This window comes from Salvelinus fontinalis, unplaced genomic scaffold, assembly GCF_029448725.1.
Source record: "Salvelinus fontinalis isolate EN_2023a unplaced genomic scaffold, ASM2944872v1 scaffold_0134, whole genome shotgun sequence".
Lineage (NCBI taxonomy): Eukaryota > Metazoa > Chordata > Actinopteri > Salmoniformes > Salmonidae > Salvelinus > Salvelinus fontinalis.
Window position 1 is genome coordinate 140,329 of NW_026600343.1, and position 21,378 is coordinate 161,706.

The following is a 21,378-nucleotide window of genomic DNA, read 5'->3' on the forward strand; positions in this document are numbered from 1 at the left end:
CCTGACCTCTAGCCTGCCTGACCATCCTGCCTGTCCTGACCTCGAGTCTGCCTGACCATTCTGCCTGTCCTGACCTCTAGCCTGCCTGACCATTCTGCCTGTCCTGACCTCTAGCCTGCCTTACCATTCTGCCTGTCCTGACCTCTAGCCTGCCTGACCATTCTGCCTGTCCTGACCTCTAGCCTGCCTGACCATTCTGCCTGTCCTGACCTCTAGCCTGCCTGACCATTCTGCCTGTCCTGACCTCTAGTCTGCCTGACCATTCTGCCTGTCCTGACCTCTAGCCTGCCTGACCATTCTGCCTGTCCTGACCTCTAGCCTGCCTGACCATTCTGCCTGTCCTGACCTCGAGTCTGCCTGCCACACTGTACCTCCTGGACTCTGATCTGGTTATGACCTTTGGCCTGTCCACGACCATTCTCTTGCCTTCCCCTTTTAGTATATTAATAAATATCAAAGACTCTAACCATCTGCCTCCCGTTCCATCTGGGTCTCGCCTTGTACCTTAAACCACACTGCTATTCTTTGAGGGTATCACCTTTTATTTGAGGGTAGTTTAATACATGTCTGTTTCACCGTTTAGAAAAATAAAACATGCTCACCTCTCACCTTTAACCTCAAATAAAAGGTGACATTCTGTACTGTCACCTCATATGAAACATTATATCTCATATCCAAAATGCTGGAGCATAACACCAAATGTAAAACTGTAAGCTTCATTGTCCAAACACATGTGGTGTGGACTATGTGTGTCTGGTAAACACATGTGGTGTGGACTATGTGTGTCTGGTAAACACATGTGGTGTGGACTATGTGTGTCTGGTAAACACATGTGGTGTGGACTATGTGTGTCTGGTAAACACATGTGGTGTGGACTATGTGTGTCTGGTAAACACATGTGTTGTGGACTATGTGTGTCTGGTAAACACATGTGGTGTGGACTATGTGTGTCTGGTAAACACATGTGGTGTGGACTATGTGTGTCTGGTAAACACATGTGGTGTGGACTATGTGTGTCTGGTAAACACATGTGGTGTGGACTATGTGTGTCTGGTAAACACATGTGGTGTGGACTATGTGTGTCTGGTAAACACATGTGGTGTGGACTATGTGTGTCTGGTAAACACATGTGGTGTGGACTATGTGTGTCTGGTAAACACATGTGTTGTGGACTATGTGTGTCTGGTAAACACATGTGGTGTGGACTATGTGTGTCTGGTAAACACATGTGGTGTGGACTATGTGTGTCTGGTAAACACATGTGATGTGGACTATGTGTGTCTGGTAAACACATGTGGTGTGGACTATGTGTGTCTGGTAAACACATGTGTTGTGGACTATGTGTGTCTGGTAAACACATGTGGTGTGGACTATGTGTGTCTGGTAAACACATGTGTTGTGGACTATGTGTGTCTGGTAAACACATGTGTTGTGGACTATGTGTGTCTGGTAAACACATGTGGATCTGGTGAAAAGTTAGTCATTGAGTGAACAGGTTTTTATTTTTTATATTATTACATTTTTTACTAACGACATGCCACTGAGTAAAGCCAGTGTGTCTATGTATGTAGATGACTCAACATGCCACTTTGAGTAAGGCCAGTGTGTCTATGTATGTAGATGACTCATCACTGTACACGTCAGCTACTACAGCGACTGAAATGACTGCAACACTCAACAAAGAGCTGCAGTTAGTTTCAGAGTGGGTGGCAAGGAATAAGTTAGTCCTAAATATTTATAAAACTAAAAACATTGTATTTGGGACAAATCACTCACTAAAACTTAAACCTCAACTAAATATTGTAATAAATCATGTGGAAATTGAGCAAGTTGAGGTGACTAAACTGCTTGGAGTAACACTAGATTGTAAACTGTCATAGTCAAAACATATTGATACAACAGTAGCTAAGATGGGGAGAAGTCTGTCCATAATAAAGCACTGCTCTGCCAACTTAACAACACTATCAACAAGGCAGGTCCTACAGGTCCTAGTTTCTACCTTCTTAACAACACCATTAACCAGGCAGGTCCTACAGGCCCTAGTTTCTACCTTCTTAACAACACTATCAACAAGGCAGGTCCTACAGGCCCTAGTTTCTACCTTCTTAACAACACTATCAACAAGGCAGGTCCTACAGGCCCTAGTTTCTACCTTCTTAACAACAACACTATCAACAAGGCAGGTCCTACAGGCCCTAGTTTCTACCTTCTTAACAACACTATCAACAAGGCAGGTCCTACAGGCCCTAGTTTCTACCTTCTTAACAACACTATCACCAAGGCAGGTCCTACAGGCCCTAGTTTCTACCTTCTTAACAACACTATCACCAAGGCAGGTCCTACAGGCCCTAGTTTCTACCTTCTTAACAACACTATCAACAAGGCAGGTCCTACAGGCCCTAGTTTCTACCTTCTTAACAACACTATCAACAAGGCAGGTCCTACAGGCCCTAGTTTCTACCTTCTTAACAACACTATCAACAAGGCAGGTCCTACAGGCCCTAGTTTCTACCTTCTTAACAACACTATCAACAAGGCAGGTCCTACAGGCACTAGTTTCTACCTTCTTAACAACACTATCAACAAGGCAGGTCCTACAGGCCCTAGTTTCTACCTTCTTAACAACACTATCAACAAGGCAGGTCCTACAGGCCCTAGTTTCTACCTTCTTAACAACACTATCAACAAGGCAGGTCCTACAGGCCCTAGTTTCTACCTTCTTAACAACACTATCAACAAGGCAAGTCCTACAGGCCCTAGTTTCTACCTTCTTAACAACACTATCAACAAGGCAGGTCCTACAGGCCCTAGTTTCTACCTTCTTAACAACACTATCAACAAGGCAGGTCCTACAGGCCCTAGTTTCTACCTTCTTAACAACACTATCAACAAGGCAGGTCCTACAAGCCCCAGTTTTATCGCACCTGGACTACTGTTCAGTCGTGTGGTCAGGTGCCACAAAAAAGGATTTAGGAAAGTTGCATTTGGCTCAGAACAGGGCAGCACGGATGGCCCTTGGATGGACACAGAGAGCTAATATTAATAATATGCATCTCAATCTCTCCTGGCTGAAAGTGGAGGAGAGATTGACTTCATCACTACCAGTATTTGTAAAATGTGCTGACATTCTGAATGTACCGAGCTGTCTTTTTAAACAACTAGCTCACAGCTCAGACACCCATGTATACCCCACAAGACATGCCACAAGAGGTCTCTTCACAGTCCCCAAGTCCAGAACAGACTATGGGAGGCACACAGTACTACATAGAGCCATGACTACATGGAACTCTATTCCACATCAAGTAACTGACGCCAGCAGTAAAAATAGATTTAAAAAAAATGATTTTAAAAAAACCTTATGGAACAGCGGGGCCTGTGAAGAGATACACACATTGGCACACACACACACACACACACACACACACACACACACACACACACACACACACACACACACACACACACACACACACACACACACACACACACACACACACACACACACACACACACACACACACTCACTATAAACATGGATTTAGTACTGTAGATACAGTGGGGCAAAAAAGTATTTAGTCAGCCACCAATTGTGCAAGTTCTGCTACTTAAAAAGATGAGAGAGGCCTGTAATTTTCATCATAGGTACACTTCAACTATGAAAGACAAAATGAGAAAAAAAAATCCAGAAAATCACATTGTAGGATTTTTAATGAATTTATTTGCAAATTATGGTGGAAAATAAGTATTTGGTCAATAACAAAAGTTTATCTCAATACTTTGTTATATACCCTTTATTGGCAATGACAGAGGTCAAACGTTTTCTGTAAGTCTTCACAAGGTTTTCACACACTGTTGCTGGTATTTTGGCCCATTCCTCCATGCAGATCTCTTCTAGAGCAGTGATGTTTTGGGGCTGTTGCTGGGCAACACGGACTTTCAACTCCCTCCAAAGATTTTCTATGGGGTTGAGATCTGGAGACTGGCTAGGCCACTCCAGGACCTTGAAATGCTTCTTACGAAGCCACTCCTTCGTTGCCCGGGCGGTGTGTTTGGGATCATTGTCATAATGAAAGACCCAGCCACGTTTCATCTTCAATGCCCTTGCTGATGGAAGGAGGTTTTCACTCAAAATCTCACGATACATGGCCCCATTCATTCTGTCCTTTACACGGATCAGTCGTCCTGGTCCCTTTGCAGAAAAACTGCCCCAAAGCATGATGTTTCCACCCCCATGCTTCACAGTAGGTATGGTGTTCTTTGGATGCAACTCAGCATTCTTTGTCCTCCAAACACGACGAGTTGAGTTTTTACCAAAAAGTTCTATTTTGGTTTCATCTGACCATATGACATTCTTCCAATCTTCTTCTGGATCATCCAAATGCTCTCTAGCTAACTTCAGACGGGCCTGGACATGTACTGGCTTAATCAGGAGGACACGTCTGGCACTGCAGGATTTGAGTCCCTGGCGGCGTAGTGTGTTACTGATGGTAGGCTTTGTTACTTTGGTCCCAGCTCTCTGCAGGTCATTCACTAGGTCCCCCCGTGTGGTTCTGGGATTTTTGCTCACCGTTCTTGTGATCATTTTGACCCCACGGGGTGAGATCTTGCGTGGAGCCCCAGATCGAGGGAGATTATCAGTGGTCTTGTATGTCTTCCATTTCCTAATAATTGCTCCCACAGTTGATTTCTTCAAACCAAGCTGCTTACCTATTGCAGATTCAGTCTTCCCAGCCTGGTACAGGTCTACAATTTTGTTTCTGGTGTCTTTTGACAGCTCTTTGGTCTTGGCCATAGTGGAGTTTGGAGTGTGACTGTTTGAGGTTGTGGACAGGTGTCTTTTATACTGATAAGAAGTTCAAACAGGTGCCATTTATACAGGTAACGAGTGGAGGACAGAGGAGCCTCTTAAAGAAGAAGTTACAGGTCTGTGAGAGCCAGAAATCTTGCTTGTTTGTAGGTGACCAAATACTTATTTTCCACCATAATTTGCAAATAAATTCATAAAAAATCCTACAATGTGATTTTCTGGATTTTTTTTCTCATTTTGTCTGTCATAGTTTAAGTGTACCTATGATGAAAATTACAGGCCTCTCTCATCTTTTTAAGTGCGAGAACTTGCACAATTGGTGGCTGACTAAATACTTTTTTGCCCCACTGTAAATGTACAGAGTGGGTTGAGCTCCATTCCTGACAGGCTGATCAATTCAATCAGGATGCTGCCTTTTTGATGCTACTTTTTTGCAACGGGGCCTGAGGGCACACAGTGTGTTGTGAAATCTGTGAATGTATTGTAATGTTGTAAAATTGTATAAACTGGCTTAATTTTGCTGGACCCCAGGAAGAGTTGCTGCTGCTTTAGCAGGAACTAATGGGGATCCATAATAAATACAATACAAAATCTTGTTGACCAACTACAGGAATACTGACCTCAGAGTCTCCAGTTTACAGTGGGGATTCCCCAGTCCAGCAGAGAGCAGCTTCACTCCTGAATCCTTCAGGTCATTGTTACTCAGATCCAGCTCTCTCAGGTGTGAGGGGTTTGACCTCAGAGCTGAGACCAGAGACGCACAGCCTTCCTCTGTGACTAGACAGCCTGACAGCCTGCAAAGAGTCAAATCATATTAAAATCACACTGATATTCTTTGGTGGTGAAAATAGTGACAGTATATTAAAAAAAAAAAAATCAGATACATCGTCCTGAAACCTGCCATATCTATTTATAAATGGATGTTTCATTAAAAATGATAAATGATCAAAGTATTGCCTGCAGATAGAAACATGTATCGTACAAATATTTGAGTACTGACCAGACCAGTTTAAAAGCAGTATCAGTCAGAAGACAGACAGTGAGGTATCAGATTTAGATTGTATTGAGTATACAGTCCACACCATATCTATAATGACAGTGAGGTATCAGATTTAGATTGTATTGAGTATACAGTCCAGACCATATCAATTTTGACAGTGAAGCTAACATTTTAAATGTGTCTCTATACTCCAACATTTTGGATTTCAGATCAAGTGTTTCATATGAGTTGACAGTATATAATGTCACCTTTTATTTGAGGATATTTTAATACATATCTGTTTCACCATTTAGAAAAATAAAAGCACTTTATGTATCTAGTCCCCCTATTTGAAGAAGTCATAAGTATTCTGACCAATTAACTCATAGTGTATTAAAGTCGTCAAAAATGTAGTATTTGGTCTGATATTCCTTTAACGCAATGACTACATCAAGCCTGTGACTCAAACTCATTGATTGTACATTGACACATTTGCAGTTTGTTTTGGGTTATGTTTTTCCCAATATTAAAATGGTTGATTGTGACTGGAGTAATTTTCTGTCTAAGTGAGTAGATAACATGTTTCTAAACACTACTAAATTAATCCTGATGATGCCTTGATTAATACAAATCATGAATGAATAATGAATAATAATGAGTGAGAAAGTTACAGAGGCTACAACAAAACATGCTAACCTCTCACCATTAACCTCAAATAAAAGGTGACATTCTGTACTGTCAGCTAATATGAAAGAGTATGTCTCAAATCCAAAATGCTGGAGCACCACATTTAAAACTGTAAGCTTCACTGTCCAAACACATATGGTGTGGACTATGTGTGCCTGGTAAACACATGTGGATCTGGTGAACAGTTATCACTTGTTGACCAACTACAGGAATACTGACCTCAGAGTCTCCAGTTTACAGTGGGGATTCCCCAGTCCAGCAGAGAGCAGCTTCACTCCTGAATCCTTCAGGTCATTGTTACTCAGATCCAGCTCTCTCAGGTGTGAGGGGTTTGACTCCAGAGCTGAGACCAGAGAAGCACAGCCTTCCTCTGTGACTAGACAGCCTGACAGCCTGACAAAGAGATCATCATGACTTCACAAACACACTGTTCATTTAACACCAGTAGTGTAGAAGGACAATGGCAGATGCATTTGGTTAATTCTCTCAAACAACATATAGATTAATCTTCCGTCTCCTAGATTTGTATGGTCATAATGTTATACTAATGTGAACACCAATGCATTTATTCAATATGTCTTTCAATAATATTATATACATATTATAATACATATTTTTCTCAAAACTTCATATTTCTTCCTGATGATTAGGTTTTAAATGTCATTTTATTTACTCACAGAGCAGCTCTGGAGGCTTTGACCACTGGCAGCAGCCTCAGAAGACCTTCCTCTGATCTGGAGTATTTCTTCAGGTCAAACACATCCAGCTCCTTTTCTGAAGTCAGCAACACAAAGACCAGAGCTGACCACTGTGCAGGTGACAGTTTGTCTTCTGAGAGACTTCCTGATCTCAGGTAGCTTTGGATCTCCTCCACTAGAGAATGGTCATTCAGTTCATTCAGACAGTGGAACAGATTGATGCACCTCTCTGGAGAGGGATTCTCCCTGATCTTCTTCTTGATGTACTTGACTGTTTCTTCATGGGTCTGTGAGCTGCTTCTAATCTTTGTCAGTAGACCTTGTAAGTGCTTCTGATTGGACTCCAGTGAGAGGCCCAGAAGGAAGCGGAGGAAAAGGTCCAGGTTTCCCGTCTCACTTTGTAAGGCTTTATCCACAGCACTCTTGTAGAAAGTAACTTTACGCCTTTGTTTGATCCTCACCCAAAGGTTCCTGAACGTTGACTGAGGTTTGGCCATTAGATTCTCATTGTTGTTGATGAATGAGAGGAACACATATACAGCTGCCAGAAACTCCTGAATGCTCAGATGAACAAAGCAGTACACCTTTTCCTGGTACAGCCCACATTCCTCTTTAAAGAGCTGTGTGCACAATCCTGAGTACACTGAGGTTTCATTGACATCAATGCCAGCCTCTTTCAGGTCTTTTTCATAGAAAATCAGATTGCCCTTCACAAGCTGCTGAAAAGCCAGTTTTCCCAGTGACAGAATGCTCTCTTTATTCCAGTGTGGACCTGTCTCTTCTTTCCCAAGATACTTTTCATTCTTCTGTTTGGTATGAAACACCACAAGGTGTGTGTACATCTCAGTCAGAGTCTTGGGCATCTCTTCTCTCTTATGTTTCAGCATGTGTTCAAGGACTGTTGCAGAAATCCAACAGAAGACTGGAATGTGGCACATGATGTGGAGGCTCCTTGATGTCTTTATGTGTGAGATGATTCTGCTGGCCAGGTCCTCATCACTGAATCTCTTCCTAAAGTACTCCTCCTTCTGTGGGTCATTGAACCCTCGTACCTCTGTCACCTGGTCAACACACTCTGAAGGGATCTTATTGGCTGCTGCAGGTCGGGTAGTTATCCAGAGGAGAGCAGAGGGAAGCAGATTTCCCTTGATGAGATTTGTCAGCAGAACATCCACTGAGGTTGACTTTGTGACGTCCCAACAGATCTTGTTCTTCTGGAAGTCTAGAGGCAGTCGACACTCATCCAGACCATCAAAGATGAACAGAACTTTGTACTTGTTGTAGTTGGAGATTCCTGATTGTTTGGTTTCCATGGAGAAGTAATTGAGAAGTTCAATGAAAGTGTGTTTGTCCTCTTTCATCAAATTCAGCTCCCGAAAAGGGAATGAAAATACAAATTGGACATCCTGATTTGCTTTTCCTTCAGCCCAATCCAGAATGAACTTCTGCACAGAGACTGTTTTTCCAATGCCAGCGACTCCCTTTGTCAGCACAGTTCTGATACGTTTGTCTTGTCCAGTTAAGGGTTTGAAGATGTCGTTACATTTGATTGCAGTCTCTGGTCTTGCTTGTTTCCTGGTTGTTGTCTCAATCTGTCTCAGCTCATGTTCATTATTGACCTCTCCTGTTCCACCCTCTGTGATATAGAGCTCTGTGTAGATCTTATTGAGAAGTGTTGGGTTTCCTTGTTTAGCGATCCCCTCAAATACACATTGAAACTTCTTCTTTAGATTAGATTTGAGTTCACGTTGGCAAATCACAGCAAGCTCATCTGAATCTAGAAATAACACAGAGGATATTAATATTACGTCTGTTTTAATGCCTACAGTATTGTAGGACTGTTATAAAGTTTTACATTATAATCATTTATTCTCTTTAACTGACTGTATAAATGTGTAAATGTTTTCATAATGCATTACAGACTGGTGTGACTGATCATATTATTATTGGTATTATTGATGGTATTATTAATGTTGTCTCTCTCTCTAAATTAATCACCACAACACATCCCTGCTGCTACTTGATGAGGTCACTGTTAGGAATTTTGTTAATAAATAGTTAAAACAAATTCTAGCTTTAGATAAAACTATAACTAATTGAACTCTGCATGCCTGGTGAAAAGAGATTTGTGTTGTGGGTCATAAAATAAGCAGAAGGGGTCGTTAAACTATGGTTGAACTGACCCAACTTAGCCCTGAGGTGTTTAGATAAACTTTTTAGGTCTTCCATTATCTTGAGTTGTCTGCTAAAGTGGTAATCAATTATAGTGAGCCTTCAGGATAAATGATTATATGGTGTTTCATGTGAGTGCCCTGTGAGGTTAGAATGAACTTTTGAACCTGTTTTCTATTTGTCAGGACAATGGAACTTATTCTGTAACCTATGACGTCATATCTTGTATATAAACCTGTGTTTATGATCAAATGGTGCTCCGAGAATAAACCCTATTATCTAATTTTAATAAGACTGTATCCTGTCTATTTTATGTTAATAAGTATCTTACAAATTCTTATAAATAGACAGATTGAATTTAATTAATGAGTACATTAGAGGAATTATTTAATTCCACTAACAGTCACTAGGTGTTGTGTTAAGGCTAGAGGTCGACCGATTAATCGGAATGGCCGATTAATTAGGGCCGATTTCAAGTTTTCATAACAATCGGAAACCGGTATTTTTGGACACCGATTTTTTTTTTTTTACACCTTTATTTAACTAGGCAAGTCAGTTAAGAACACATTCTTATTTTCAATGACGGCCTAGAAACGGTGTGTTAACTGCCTCGTTCAGGGGCAGAATGACAGATTTTCACCTTGTCAGCTCGGGGGATCCAATCTTGCAACCTTCAGGTTAACTAGTCCAACGCAATAACGACCTGCCTGCCTCTTGTTGCACTCCACAAGGAGACTGCCTGTTACGCGAATGCAGTAAGCCAAAGTAAGTTGCTAGCTAGCATTAAACTTATCTTATAAAAAACAATCAATCATAATCACTAGTTAACTACACAAGGTTGATGATATTACTAGATATTATCTAGCGTGTCCTGCTAGATAATATAGATAATCTGACTGAGCATACAAGCATACAAGCATCTAAGTATCTGACTGAGCGGTGCTGGCAGAAGCAGGAGCGTAAACATTCATTCAAACAGCACTTTCGTGCGTTTTGCCAGCAGCTCTTCGTTGTGCGTCAAGCATTGCGCTGTTTATGACGTCAAGCCTATCAATTCCCGAGATGAGGCTGGTGTAACCGATGTGAAATGGCTAGGTAGTTAGCACGCGCTAATAGCGTTTCAAACGTCACTCGCTCTGAGCCTTGGAGTGGTTGTTCCCCTTGCTCTGCATGGCTAACGCTGCTTCGAGGGTGGCTGTTGTCGTTGTGTTCCTGATTCGAGCCCAGGGAGGAGCGAGTAGAGGGACGGAAGCTATACTGTTACACTGGCAATACTAAAGTGCCTATAAGAACATCCAACAGTCAAAGGTTAATGAAATACAAATGGTATAGAGGGAAATAGTTCTATAATTCCTATAATAACTACAACCTAAAACTTCTTATCTGGGAATATTGATGACTCATGTTAAAAGGAACCACCAGCTTTCATATGTTCTCATGTTCTGAGCAAGGAACTTAAACGTTAGCTTTCTTACATAGCACATATTGCACTTTGACTTTCTTCTCCAACACTTTGTTTTTGCATTATTTAAAACCAAATTGAACATGTTTCATTATTTATTTGAGGCTAAATTGATTTTATTGATGTATTATAATAAGTTAAAATAAGTGTTCATTCAGTATTGTTGTAATTGTCATTATTACAAATTCATTTTTCTTTTAAATTGGCCGATTAATCGGTATCGGGTTTTAGGTCCTCCAATAATCGGTATCGGTATCTGCGTTAAAATCATAATCGGTCGACCTCTAGTTAAGGCTGCTACAATATCATTGAGTTACACAGCTACTTTAGCTGTACTTTAGCTACAGCTTTTAAATGTTATAAAACACCATTCAACATGAGGCAGACAGATCTTACATTTCTCCAGTGTGTCAGCAAGCTCCTTCTGGTTCATTTTCCTCAGGATGTGCAGTGTGATCTTCAGAGCCCCCTCTCTGGCACTGCTCTCCTGCTTCTCATCTTCAGCATCCACCACTTCCTTATCCTGCTTCTGACTCTCAAAGCCTTCTGGGAGTTCTGGACTAAGAATCCTCTTCAACATCTTCAGCTCCTTCTTCACAAATGTCATAATTTTCTCTTCAAGCAACTGAAATAAATAAAGTAAATAAGTTAAGCAAGAGAAAAAATGCTTTCTCATTTACACATTAATGAATGATTGACAGATCAACTTTACTTGAGGTAAACAAAAACAAATGTACATAACAGGACCACATACACTGAATATGGAGGCCAGGTCTGTTTGATGACTCTGGGAAGACTGACCACTGAGAATCTCTGACTCTGATCTCTCCTGTTGGTTTCTGTGGACAAAACATGAGATTACATCTCCTCATCCAGGGTGTACACACACACACACACACACACACACACACACACACACACACACACACACACACACACACACACACACACACACACACACACACACACACACACACACACAGGAAGGGAATGTTCTGTTTGCTTAATATTGTTTTAGGAATATGAAAATGGACAAAAGGATTAGCCTATGGATTATGAAAACAACCAAAAGAAATGGGAAAATGGGAGAGGAGAAATGACTAGACAGTGTTGTTTAACTCAGTGTTCATGACCCATGAGTTCTTCTTACCTTTGTTCAGTAGAAAAGTCTCCCTCTCTAAACTGTATAGGTTGAACCATAGACTTGTCACTCTTCATGGACACACAGCTGGGTACAGGGGAGGCTGGTCTCTCCTGCTTGATTGGTCTTCAACACAACAGAGACAAACATTACATCTCTCATCTACTCTGAGCTCTGATGGGGAAACATCAGAAGAGTTTCATTCCAAAAAGCTATATATCCATTTTCAGAAATGTTCGTAAATTAGCTTTTATTGTTTACAGAAGTTATGTTTATATTTTTTTGCTAAATGAGGAGATGGCACGTGGGTACCTGCTCCTATAAACCAATGAGGAGATGGCATGTGGGTACCTGCTTCTATAAACCAATGAGGAGATGGCACGTGGGTACCTGCTTCTATAAACCAATGAGGAGATGCAGAGCGAACTGCGTCACAAATAGAACTGACTTCCAGACGCTCGTTGGCGCGCGCGAGCAGTGTGTCATTTTTAATAACGAAATTCATTTAGCGACGCGAGCGTTGTAGTCAGCCCCGCTAAAAGGCTGGTGTCGTTACTCTGCCTTCTCCGGGGGCATGTTGAGGTAAATTTACTAACCGGGAGGGTTGAATTATGTAATTTATTGGTGGGCTGGAAGACGCACTCTTGTCTTTTATATTCCGAGGTTGTTTACTCACAATATCAGATATTAAGATGATTTTTATAATGAATGTTTACTGAGGTTGAGGCTCTGACTAGTGATTATTTACCCGGTGTTCAATACCTGCTATTGAGGCGCCCTGAAAATAATATTCAAAAGATTGGTCCTTGGACACAGAGGGGTTAAACACTAAAGTTACCGTCCATCTAGTGAAGAGAGGAGAACCGGACAGAGGTAGCCAGCATCCGTCAACGAGAGAATGATGAATTGTTAGCTAAGTTAACTAGGATGCTGCTGGTATAGTAGCTAGCTAGCTTACCTAGCTGTACCGACTAGCTTGGCTAGCTAGCTGGTCGTTCTGTACCTCGTCTCGATGAAAATGACGAATCCGGTGAACCACAAAATTAACCAAGGATAGAGAGTGAAAAGGATCTGGCTACACTCATACTGTCCCTGACCGTAAAGAAAAAAGCAAATTGAACAATAAACTTCGGTGTCTCAACACTGTAGTGAACTCCGTCGTTATTCCCCAAGATCACCTCAGCCCACTCTGAGTGGAACTGGACAATATCCTTGGCGCCACACCGTACGTGGACGCGGACAGTTCTTTACGGGGACGCTGACAGTTCTGTACGGGGACGCGGGCAGTTCCAGAACACGGACATGAGCAGTGCAACACAATCAACTAAACCCAGTCTTTACAGCAGGTTACATTAGTAATATTCATTTTTTATTATTATGTAAAACAAACATTCTAAGTTTTTTATAACAATGTTTTGAGATCTGGGCCCATATCGCCAAAGTGTCTCAGAGTAGAAAATTGGTCCTATAAGTGCTGAGAATAAAGACATTTTACACTTATGGGTATAAATTAAAGCTATGCATGAAGTCTCTAGTCCCACCTAGTCAGCAGATATTCAGGACACCTCGTGAGCTGTCCTAAGTAGTCAATTCCGCGCTGGAAAAAACAGGCGGAATTGATCTGACCACTGGAGGCCTGCTACATCCTCAACACATTCATCTTTTGTTGATCAGAACTCTAGAGGTTCTTCATCACTGAACCCAAATATATATAATTTTTAGTGATTCCATATATTAAGGAAGTGATAGAAGCCTTTTTGGTTCTATAAGGAACCTTCTTTTCTAAGAGTGTATAATAAATACGTTTTTCTTTTGATTATTTAATTATCTACATCATGTTATTTCAAGTTGTCCCTTTGGAGCGCAACATCACATTGTTAAAAAATAATCCTAAATTGGGCGTGGCTATAAATTGGGCAATTGAAGGCATCTAGGGTGTAATATGTGTTCGATGAAAATGAATATTGTATGCAACGTTGTAGGTAACATTATTGGCGAGGGACTTGATGCCTACTATGGCAAAGATATTCAGAGTTGTTAAACGGGTGTGAAGAGTGTGTTGATATAATGGTAAAATTCCTTTGGAGCGCAACATCAAGTTTAAAAAAAATCTTCTTAGGGCTAGGGGGCAGTATCCTGAATTTCGGAGAGTCTGGCATGCCCAAAGTAAACTGCCTGTTACTCAGGCCCAGATACTAGGATATGCATATAATATAATATAATATAGAAAACACTCTGAAGTTTCTAAAACTGTTAAAATAATGTCTGTGAATATAACAGAACTGATATAGCAGGCAAAAACCCGAGGAAAATCCATCCAGGAATTTGGATTTTTTTTACCTCCCTGTCCATTCTCATGCTTTGCTATAGAATATAAAAAGGAAATCCTCCCAGATTGCAGTTCCTATGGCTTCCACTAGATGTCAACAGTCTTTAGAAATTGTTTCATGCTTGTTTTCAGAAAAATTAAGAAGTAGTTGTAGTTTTTCCAAGTGTACATCAGAATGACCTCAAGTGTGCGTGTGAATGCGTGTGAATGAAAGCGCACACCTTGTTATTTTTGTCCGGTATTGAAAGTCGTATATTCCGTCTTAAATTGTATCGATTATTTACATATTATTTACATCGTCGTGTCATGTGAAAATTCTATCAAATGTCTTACATTGCAACGAGTACAGTCAGGGTGCCGTGGAACCCCTGCAGTACCTCCACAGACCCCGGATTGAGAACCCCTGCAGTACCTCCACAGACCCCGGATTGAGAACCCCTGCTGTACCTCCACAGACCCCGGGTTGAGAACCCCTGCAGTACCTCCACAGACCCCGGATTGAGAACCCCTGCAGTACCTCCACAGACCCCGGATTGAGAACCCCTGCAGTACCTCCACAGACCCCGGATTGAGAACCCCTGCAGTACCTCCACAGACCCCGGATTGAGAACCCCTGCAGTACCTCCTCAGACCCCGGATTGAGAACCCCTGCAGTACCTCCACAGACCCCGGATTGAGAACCCCTGCAGTACCTCCACAGACACCGGATTGAGAACCCCTGCAGTACCTCCTCAGACCCCGGATTGAGAACCCCTGCAGTACCTCCACAGACCCCGGATTGAGAACCCCTGCAGTACCTCCACAGACCCCGGATTGAGAACCCCTGATTTAGCAGATTCTCTTATCCAGAGTGAATTACAGTAAGTGCATTCATCTTAAGATAGATATTTATTTTGGAAATAAACTTAATAAATTCTTCATAAAATTGTCATCTTACCTCTTAGCTTTGGTGTCATGTCCCCCAGAGAGATGCATTTTAGAGGCAGGGCCCCCCTCCTCTCTCTCCCCAGAGTGACTCATTTTAGAGCACTGTCCCCTAAACAGAGATCCAGCATGTTGGTTGTGTAATTTTTTAATGTCAATTGTTATCATTTATTAATTATCTCTTATAAAACATTTACTAACAGACATAGAAACAGTCAGGTGATTTAATGCATCACATGAACATGTAGTTGTGACATTTCATCTCCATGGTAACTGTCAATAATAATAATAAGTCACTGATTGTTAAGGTAGTTATAGACAGTACAGCAACAATAATAATAATAATAATAATAATAAGTCACTGTTTGTTAAGGTAGTTATAGACAGTACAGCAACAATAATAATAATAATAATAATAATAAGTCACTGATTGTTAAGGTAGATATAGACAGTACAGCAACAATAATAATAATAATAATAATAATAATAAGTCACTGTTTGTTAAGGTAGTTATAGACAGTACAGCAACAACAATAATAATAATAATAAGTCACTGTTTGTTAAGGTAGTTATAGACAGTACAGCAACAACAATAATAATAATAATAAGTCACTGTTTGTTAAGGTAGTTATAGACAGTACAGCAACAATAATAATAATAAGTCACTGTTTGTTAAGGTAGTTATAGACAGTACAGCAACAACAATAATAATAATAATAAGTCACTGTTTGTTAAGGTAGTTATAGACAGTACAGCAACAACAATAATAATAATAATAAGTCACTGTTTGTTAAGGTAGTTATAGACAGTACAGCAACAACAATAATAATAATAATAAGTCACTGTTTGTTAAGGTAGTTATAGACAGTACAGCAACAACAATAATAATAATAATATGTCACTGTTTGTTAAGGTAGTTATAGACAGTACAGCAACAACAATAATAATAATAATAATAAGTCACTGTTTGTTAAGGTAGTTATAGACAGTACAGCAACAACAATAATAATAATAATAATAATAATGAGTCACTGTTTGTTAAGGTAGTTATCGACAGTACAGCAAGGCCATGTCTCACAATTATTTGTATTCATTAACAGTATGCTATTTATTGTCTTTCAATCTGTTCTTTTCTAAACGTATCTGAGAATGTAGACAGAAGGGCTGAAATGGACATGATTGATCTGAGGGGGAAATCATTGATCCATTCAGAAAGTTTATTTGCAACAAGTAAGAGATTTTATATTATGTAAAGTAGGCTAGGTTATAATGTATAGTAGTGGGTTGTTAGTGATATGTAGATGTTATATTATGTAAAGTGGACTAGGTTATAATATATAATAGCAGTTTGCTAGTGATATGCAGATCAAGGTCTATACCTCCAGCCTAAACCTGTTCATGTCAGTTCACATAATGTTATATTCCTACCAGTAGCAGGACAGAGAATGTACTGTATATAACCTACATATCATAGATAACCAGTCTAAACCTGTTCAGATCAGTTCACATAATGTTATATTCCTACCAGTAGCAGGACAGAGAATGTACTGTATATAACCTACATATCATAGATAACCAGTCTAAACCTGTTCAGATCAGTTCACATAATGTTATAGTCCTACCAGTAGCAGGACAGAGCATGTACACTATATATACAAAAGTATGTGGACACCCCTTCAAATGAGTGGATTCAGCTATTTCAGCCACACCCGCTGCTGACAGGTGTATAAAATCGAGCAGACCGCCATGCAATCTCCATAGACAACTGTGAATGCTGTTATTGTGAAGGGGAAACGTCTAGGAGCAACAACGGCTCAACCCTGAAGTGGTAGGCCATACAAGCTCACAGAACGGGCCCGCCGAGTGCGGAAGCGCATAAAAATGGTCTGTTCTCGGTTGCAACACTCACTACCGAGTTCCAAACTGCAACGTCAACAAAATAACTGTTCGTCGGGAGCTTCATGAAATTAGTTTCCATGACCGAGCAGCCGCACACAGATCACCATATGCAATGCCAAGCATCGGCTTGAGTGGTGTAAAGCTCGCTGCCATTGGACTCTGGAACAGTGGAAACGTGTTCTTTGGAGTTATGAATCACGCTTCACCATCTGGCAGTCCGACGGACGAATCTGGGTTTGACGGATGCCAGGAAAACGTTACCTGCCCTAATGCATAGTGCCAACTGTAAAGTTTGGTGGAGGAGGAATAATGGTCTGGGGCTGTTCTTCATGGTTTGGGCCCCCTAGTTCTAGTGAAGATAAATCTTAACGCTACCGTATAAAATTACATTCTAGACGATTCTGTGCTTCCAACTTTGTGGCAACAGTTTGGGGAATGCCATTTTCTGTTTCAGCATGACAATATCCCCGTGCACAAAGTGAGGTCCATACAGAAATGGCTTGTCGAGATCGGTGTGGATGAACTTGACTGGCCTGCACAGGGCCCTGACCTCAACCCCATCGAACACCTTTGGGATGAATTGGAACGCCGACTGCAAGCCAGGCCTAATCACCCAACATCAGTGCCCGACCTCCCTAATGCTCTTGTGGCTGAACGGAAGCAAGTCCCCGCAGCAATGTTCCAACATCTAGTGGAAAGCCTTCCCAGAAGAGTGGAGGCTGTTATAGCAACAAAGTGGGGGACCAATTCCATATAAATGGACATGATTTTGTAATGAGATGTTCGACTAGCAGGTGTCCACATACTTTTGGTCATGTAGTGTATATAGCCTAATCTAAATCAAATCAAATTGTATTGGTCACAATGTCTGAGCGGTATAGATTAAGATACAGTAGTATAGAATACAGTATACAGTATATACATATATATGAGATGAACATACATAATAAGACTAATTCATCCTACATAAGACTAAGATACAGTAGAATAGAATAGTATAGAATGCAGTATATACATATGAGATGAGTAATGCATAGACTAAGATACAGTAGAATAGTATAGAATACAGTATATACATGTGAGATGAGTAATACATAGACTAAGATACAGTAGAATAGTATAGAATACAGTATATACATATGAGATGAGTAATACATAGACTAAGATACAGTAGAATAGTATAGAATACAGTATATACATATGAGATGAGTAATGCATAGACTAAGATACAGTAGAAAAGTGTAGAATACAGTATATACATATGAGATGAGTAATACATAGACTAAGATACAGTAGAATAGTATAGAATATAGTATATACATATGAGATGAGTAATGACAGATATTTATAGCCTGGGCCAGATTCTTTTCACAACATTTCCAACAGAGACCATCAGGTTGGTCGGCATGATTAGTGATTATACTGTAGCTCAACCCTACTGTGACTGTTGAATGTCTGACGACGACCTAACTTTATAATAGTTCGTAGCCTACCTACCAGAATCTGCCCGTCTTTCCTTCAAATCAACACTTTTATCTGTCTTCTAAATACTTTAAAGTACTACTTACTATTTATATATAACTATTTATATTTTTAACAACTTTTACTTTTACTTCACTACATTCATGAAGAAAATGATGCACTTTTTACTCCATACATTTTCCCTGACACCCAAAAGTACTCGTTACATTTTGAATACTTAGCAGGACAGAAAATGGTCTAATTCACACACTAATCAAGAGAACATCCCTGGTCATCCCTACTGCCTCTGATCTGGAGGACTCACTAAACAGAGAACATCCCTGGTCATCCCTACTGCATCTGATCTGGAGGACTCACTAAACACAAATGCTTTGTTTTTTAATGATATCTGAGTGTTGGAGTGTGACCCTGGCTATCCGTAAATTAAAATAACAAGAAAATTGTGCCGTCTGGTTTGCTTAATAAAAGGAATTGAAATTATTACTACTTTACTTTTACTTTGATAATTAAGTATATTTTAGCAATTAAATGTACTTTTGATACTTAATAATATTTAAAACCAAATACTTTTAGACTTTTCCTGAAGTAGTATTTTACTGTGTGACTTTCACTTTTACTTGAGTCATGTTCTATGAAGGAATCTTTCCTTTTACTCCAGTTTGAGAACTGAGTTCTGTTTCCACCACTGTTCTAACGTTCCATATGAGCCACAGTTTCAGACATTTTGTAACTGCGTCGGCTACAAAGTTACTTTACATTTCTTATCAGGAAATAAAGTAGCGGTCATTGGGTGAACTCGTTTTGCATTGCCCGGCTCCCCGGGTGAGCAGAGTTTGCGCATTTTATACCATTCCATTGGTCCTAAAAAATAATTGTCCACACACCTGTAGCACCGGGCCATGCAAAACGAACTTCCCACTGTCGCAGCGCACTGAGACACAGAGTTCTAAACCCAGACGCGTTTCTTCAAGACATCTCTCTTACATTATTTTTGATAAACATATAATTTACTCGAAACCAAGTTTAGTTGTGTTTTTTTCCTCCAAAATGTGAGTTAGTGTAGGCCTTTAATAATTGTAAGCAGGCCTACAAACCCAAAAGGTTTTAATTTGAGAATGTTAATTTGTATGCCTCAAATATTAAACTGTCTTAAAATATGTGATGATTAGTTGAATCAGGTGTGTAAGTGCTGGTAAGAACAAAAGGATTGAGAAACCCTGAGATAAACATAAAACCATATAATTGAAAAGCTCCTCCACCATCTTTACCAGACATTTTACTGATAACATGTAGGCCTACTAATCAGTTTCCACTTTGAAAACTGCTGTCTGTCAGCAACTCAGCTCCAGTAGCAGTTCTACTAACTAGTAATATCTCATTCCAGTTATTCATTCTCTTACTCTGTCCATTAGAATATATTATTGTTCAAAGATACTTACTTTATCTATTAGTTCTCTCCATATAGCGTTTTTAGCTCTGTCCTCAAAATGGATCCTTTCCAAAAGAACAACTTTGCTTTCTGTTTCAGCTCAGCCGTCTCCCCACCCTGATAATAAAGTGTTTTATTGGTATGTTCCACTAGATGGCAGTAAACACCTGCTGTAACTAGACTTTACAACTATGTGTTCGGTTTCATACAGGCAGTGTCCCAGAGGAGGAGTGCTAATCTAGGATCAGGTCCCCCTCTCCATGTAATCTGATTTATTATGATCTAGGATCAGGTCCCCCTCCCCATGTAATCTGATTCATTATGATCTAGGACCAGGTCCCCCTCTCCATGTAATCTGATTCATTATGATCTAGGATCAGGTCCCTCCTCTCCATGTAATCTGATTCATTATGATCTAGGATCAGGTCCCCCTCTCCATGTAATCTGATTCATTATGATCTAGGATCAGGTCCGTCTCTACATGTAATCTGATTCATTATGATCTAGGATCAGGTCCTCCCTCTCCATGTAATCTGATTCATTATGATCTAGGATCAGGTCCCCCTCTCCATGTAATCTGATTCATTATGATCTAGGATCAGGTCCGTCTCTACATGTAATCTGATTCATTATGATCTAGGATCAGGTCCTCCCTCTCCATGTAATCTGATTCATTATGATCTAGGATCAGGTTCCCCTCTCCATGTAATTTGATTCATTATGATCTAGGATCAGGTCCCCCTCTCCATGTAATCTGATTCATTATGATCTAGGATCAGGTCTCCCTGTCCATGTAATCTGATTCATTATGATCTAGGATCAGGTCCTCCTCTCCATGTAATCTGAATCATTATGATCTAGGATCAGGTCCTCTTCTCCATGTAATCGGATTCATTATGATTGTTTTGTCTCATGTCTCTGTATATTCATGTAGCCTGGGGGCCATGTAATCTGATTCAATATGATTGTTTTGTCTCATGTCTCTTTATATTCATGTAGCCTGGGGGCCATGTAATCTGATTCATTATGATTGTTTTGTCTCATGTCTCTTTATATTCATGTAGCCTGGGGGCCATGTAATCTGATTCAGTATGATTGTTTTGTCTCATGTCTCTTTATATTCATGTAGCCTGGGGGCCATGTAATCTGATTCATTATGATTGTTTTGTCTCATGTCTCTTTATATTCATGTAGCCTGGGGGCCATGTAATCTGATTCATTATGATTGTTTTGTATCATGTCTCTTTATATTCATGTAGCCTGGGGGCCATGTAATCTGATTCATTATGATTATTTTGTCTCATGTCTCTTTATATTCATGTAGCCTGGGGGAAATGTAGCTGTATTGAAATGACCTTGTTTTATAACC

At 40.3% G+C, this 21,378-nt stretch overlaps 1 protein-coding gene across 1 annotated transcript; it reads right to left on the bottom strand.

Annotated features, from left to right (window-relative positions):
* Positions 1–5,411: 5,411 nt before the first annotated feature.
* Positions 5,412–20,106, bottom strand: LOC129843423 (NLR family CARD domain-containing protein 3-like). Its single transcript, XM_055912138.1, has 8 exons — positions 20,020–20,106; positions 15,213–15,311; positions 11,956–12,072; positions 11,560–11,644; positions 11,202–11,430; positions 7,151–8,948; positions 6,693–6,866; positions 5,412–5,601 (listed from the first exon to the last, which is right to left on the bottom strand). Exons 2-8 carry the CDS (start codon positions 15,293–15,295, stop codon positions 5,412–5,414), a joined length of 2,676 nt encoding a protein of 891 aa, XP_055768113.1. The 5' UTR covers positions 15,296–15,311; positions 20,020–20,106.
* Positions 20,107–21,378: the final 1,272 nt, after the last annotated feature.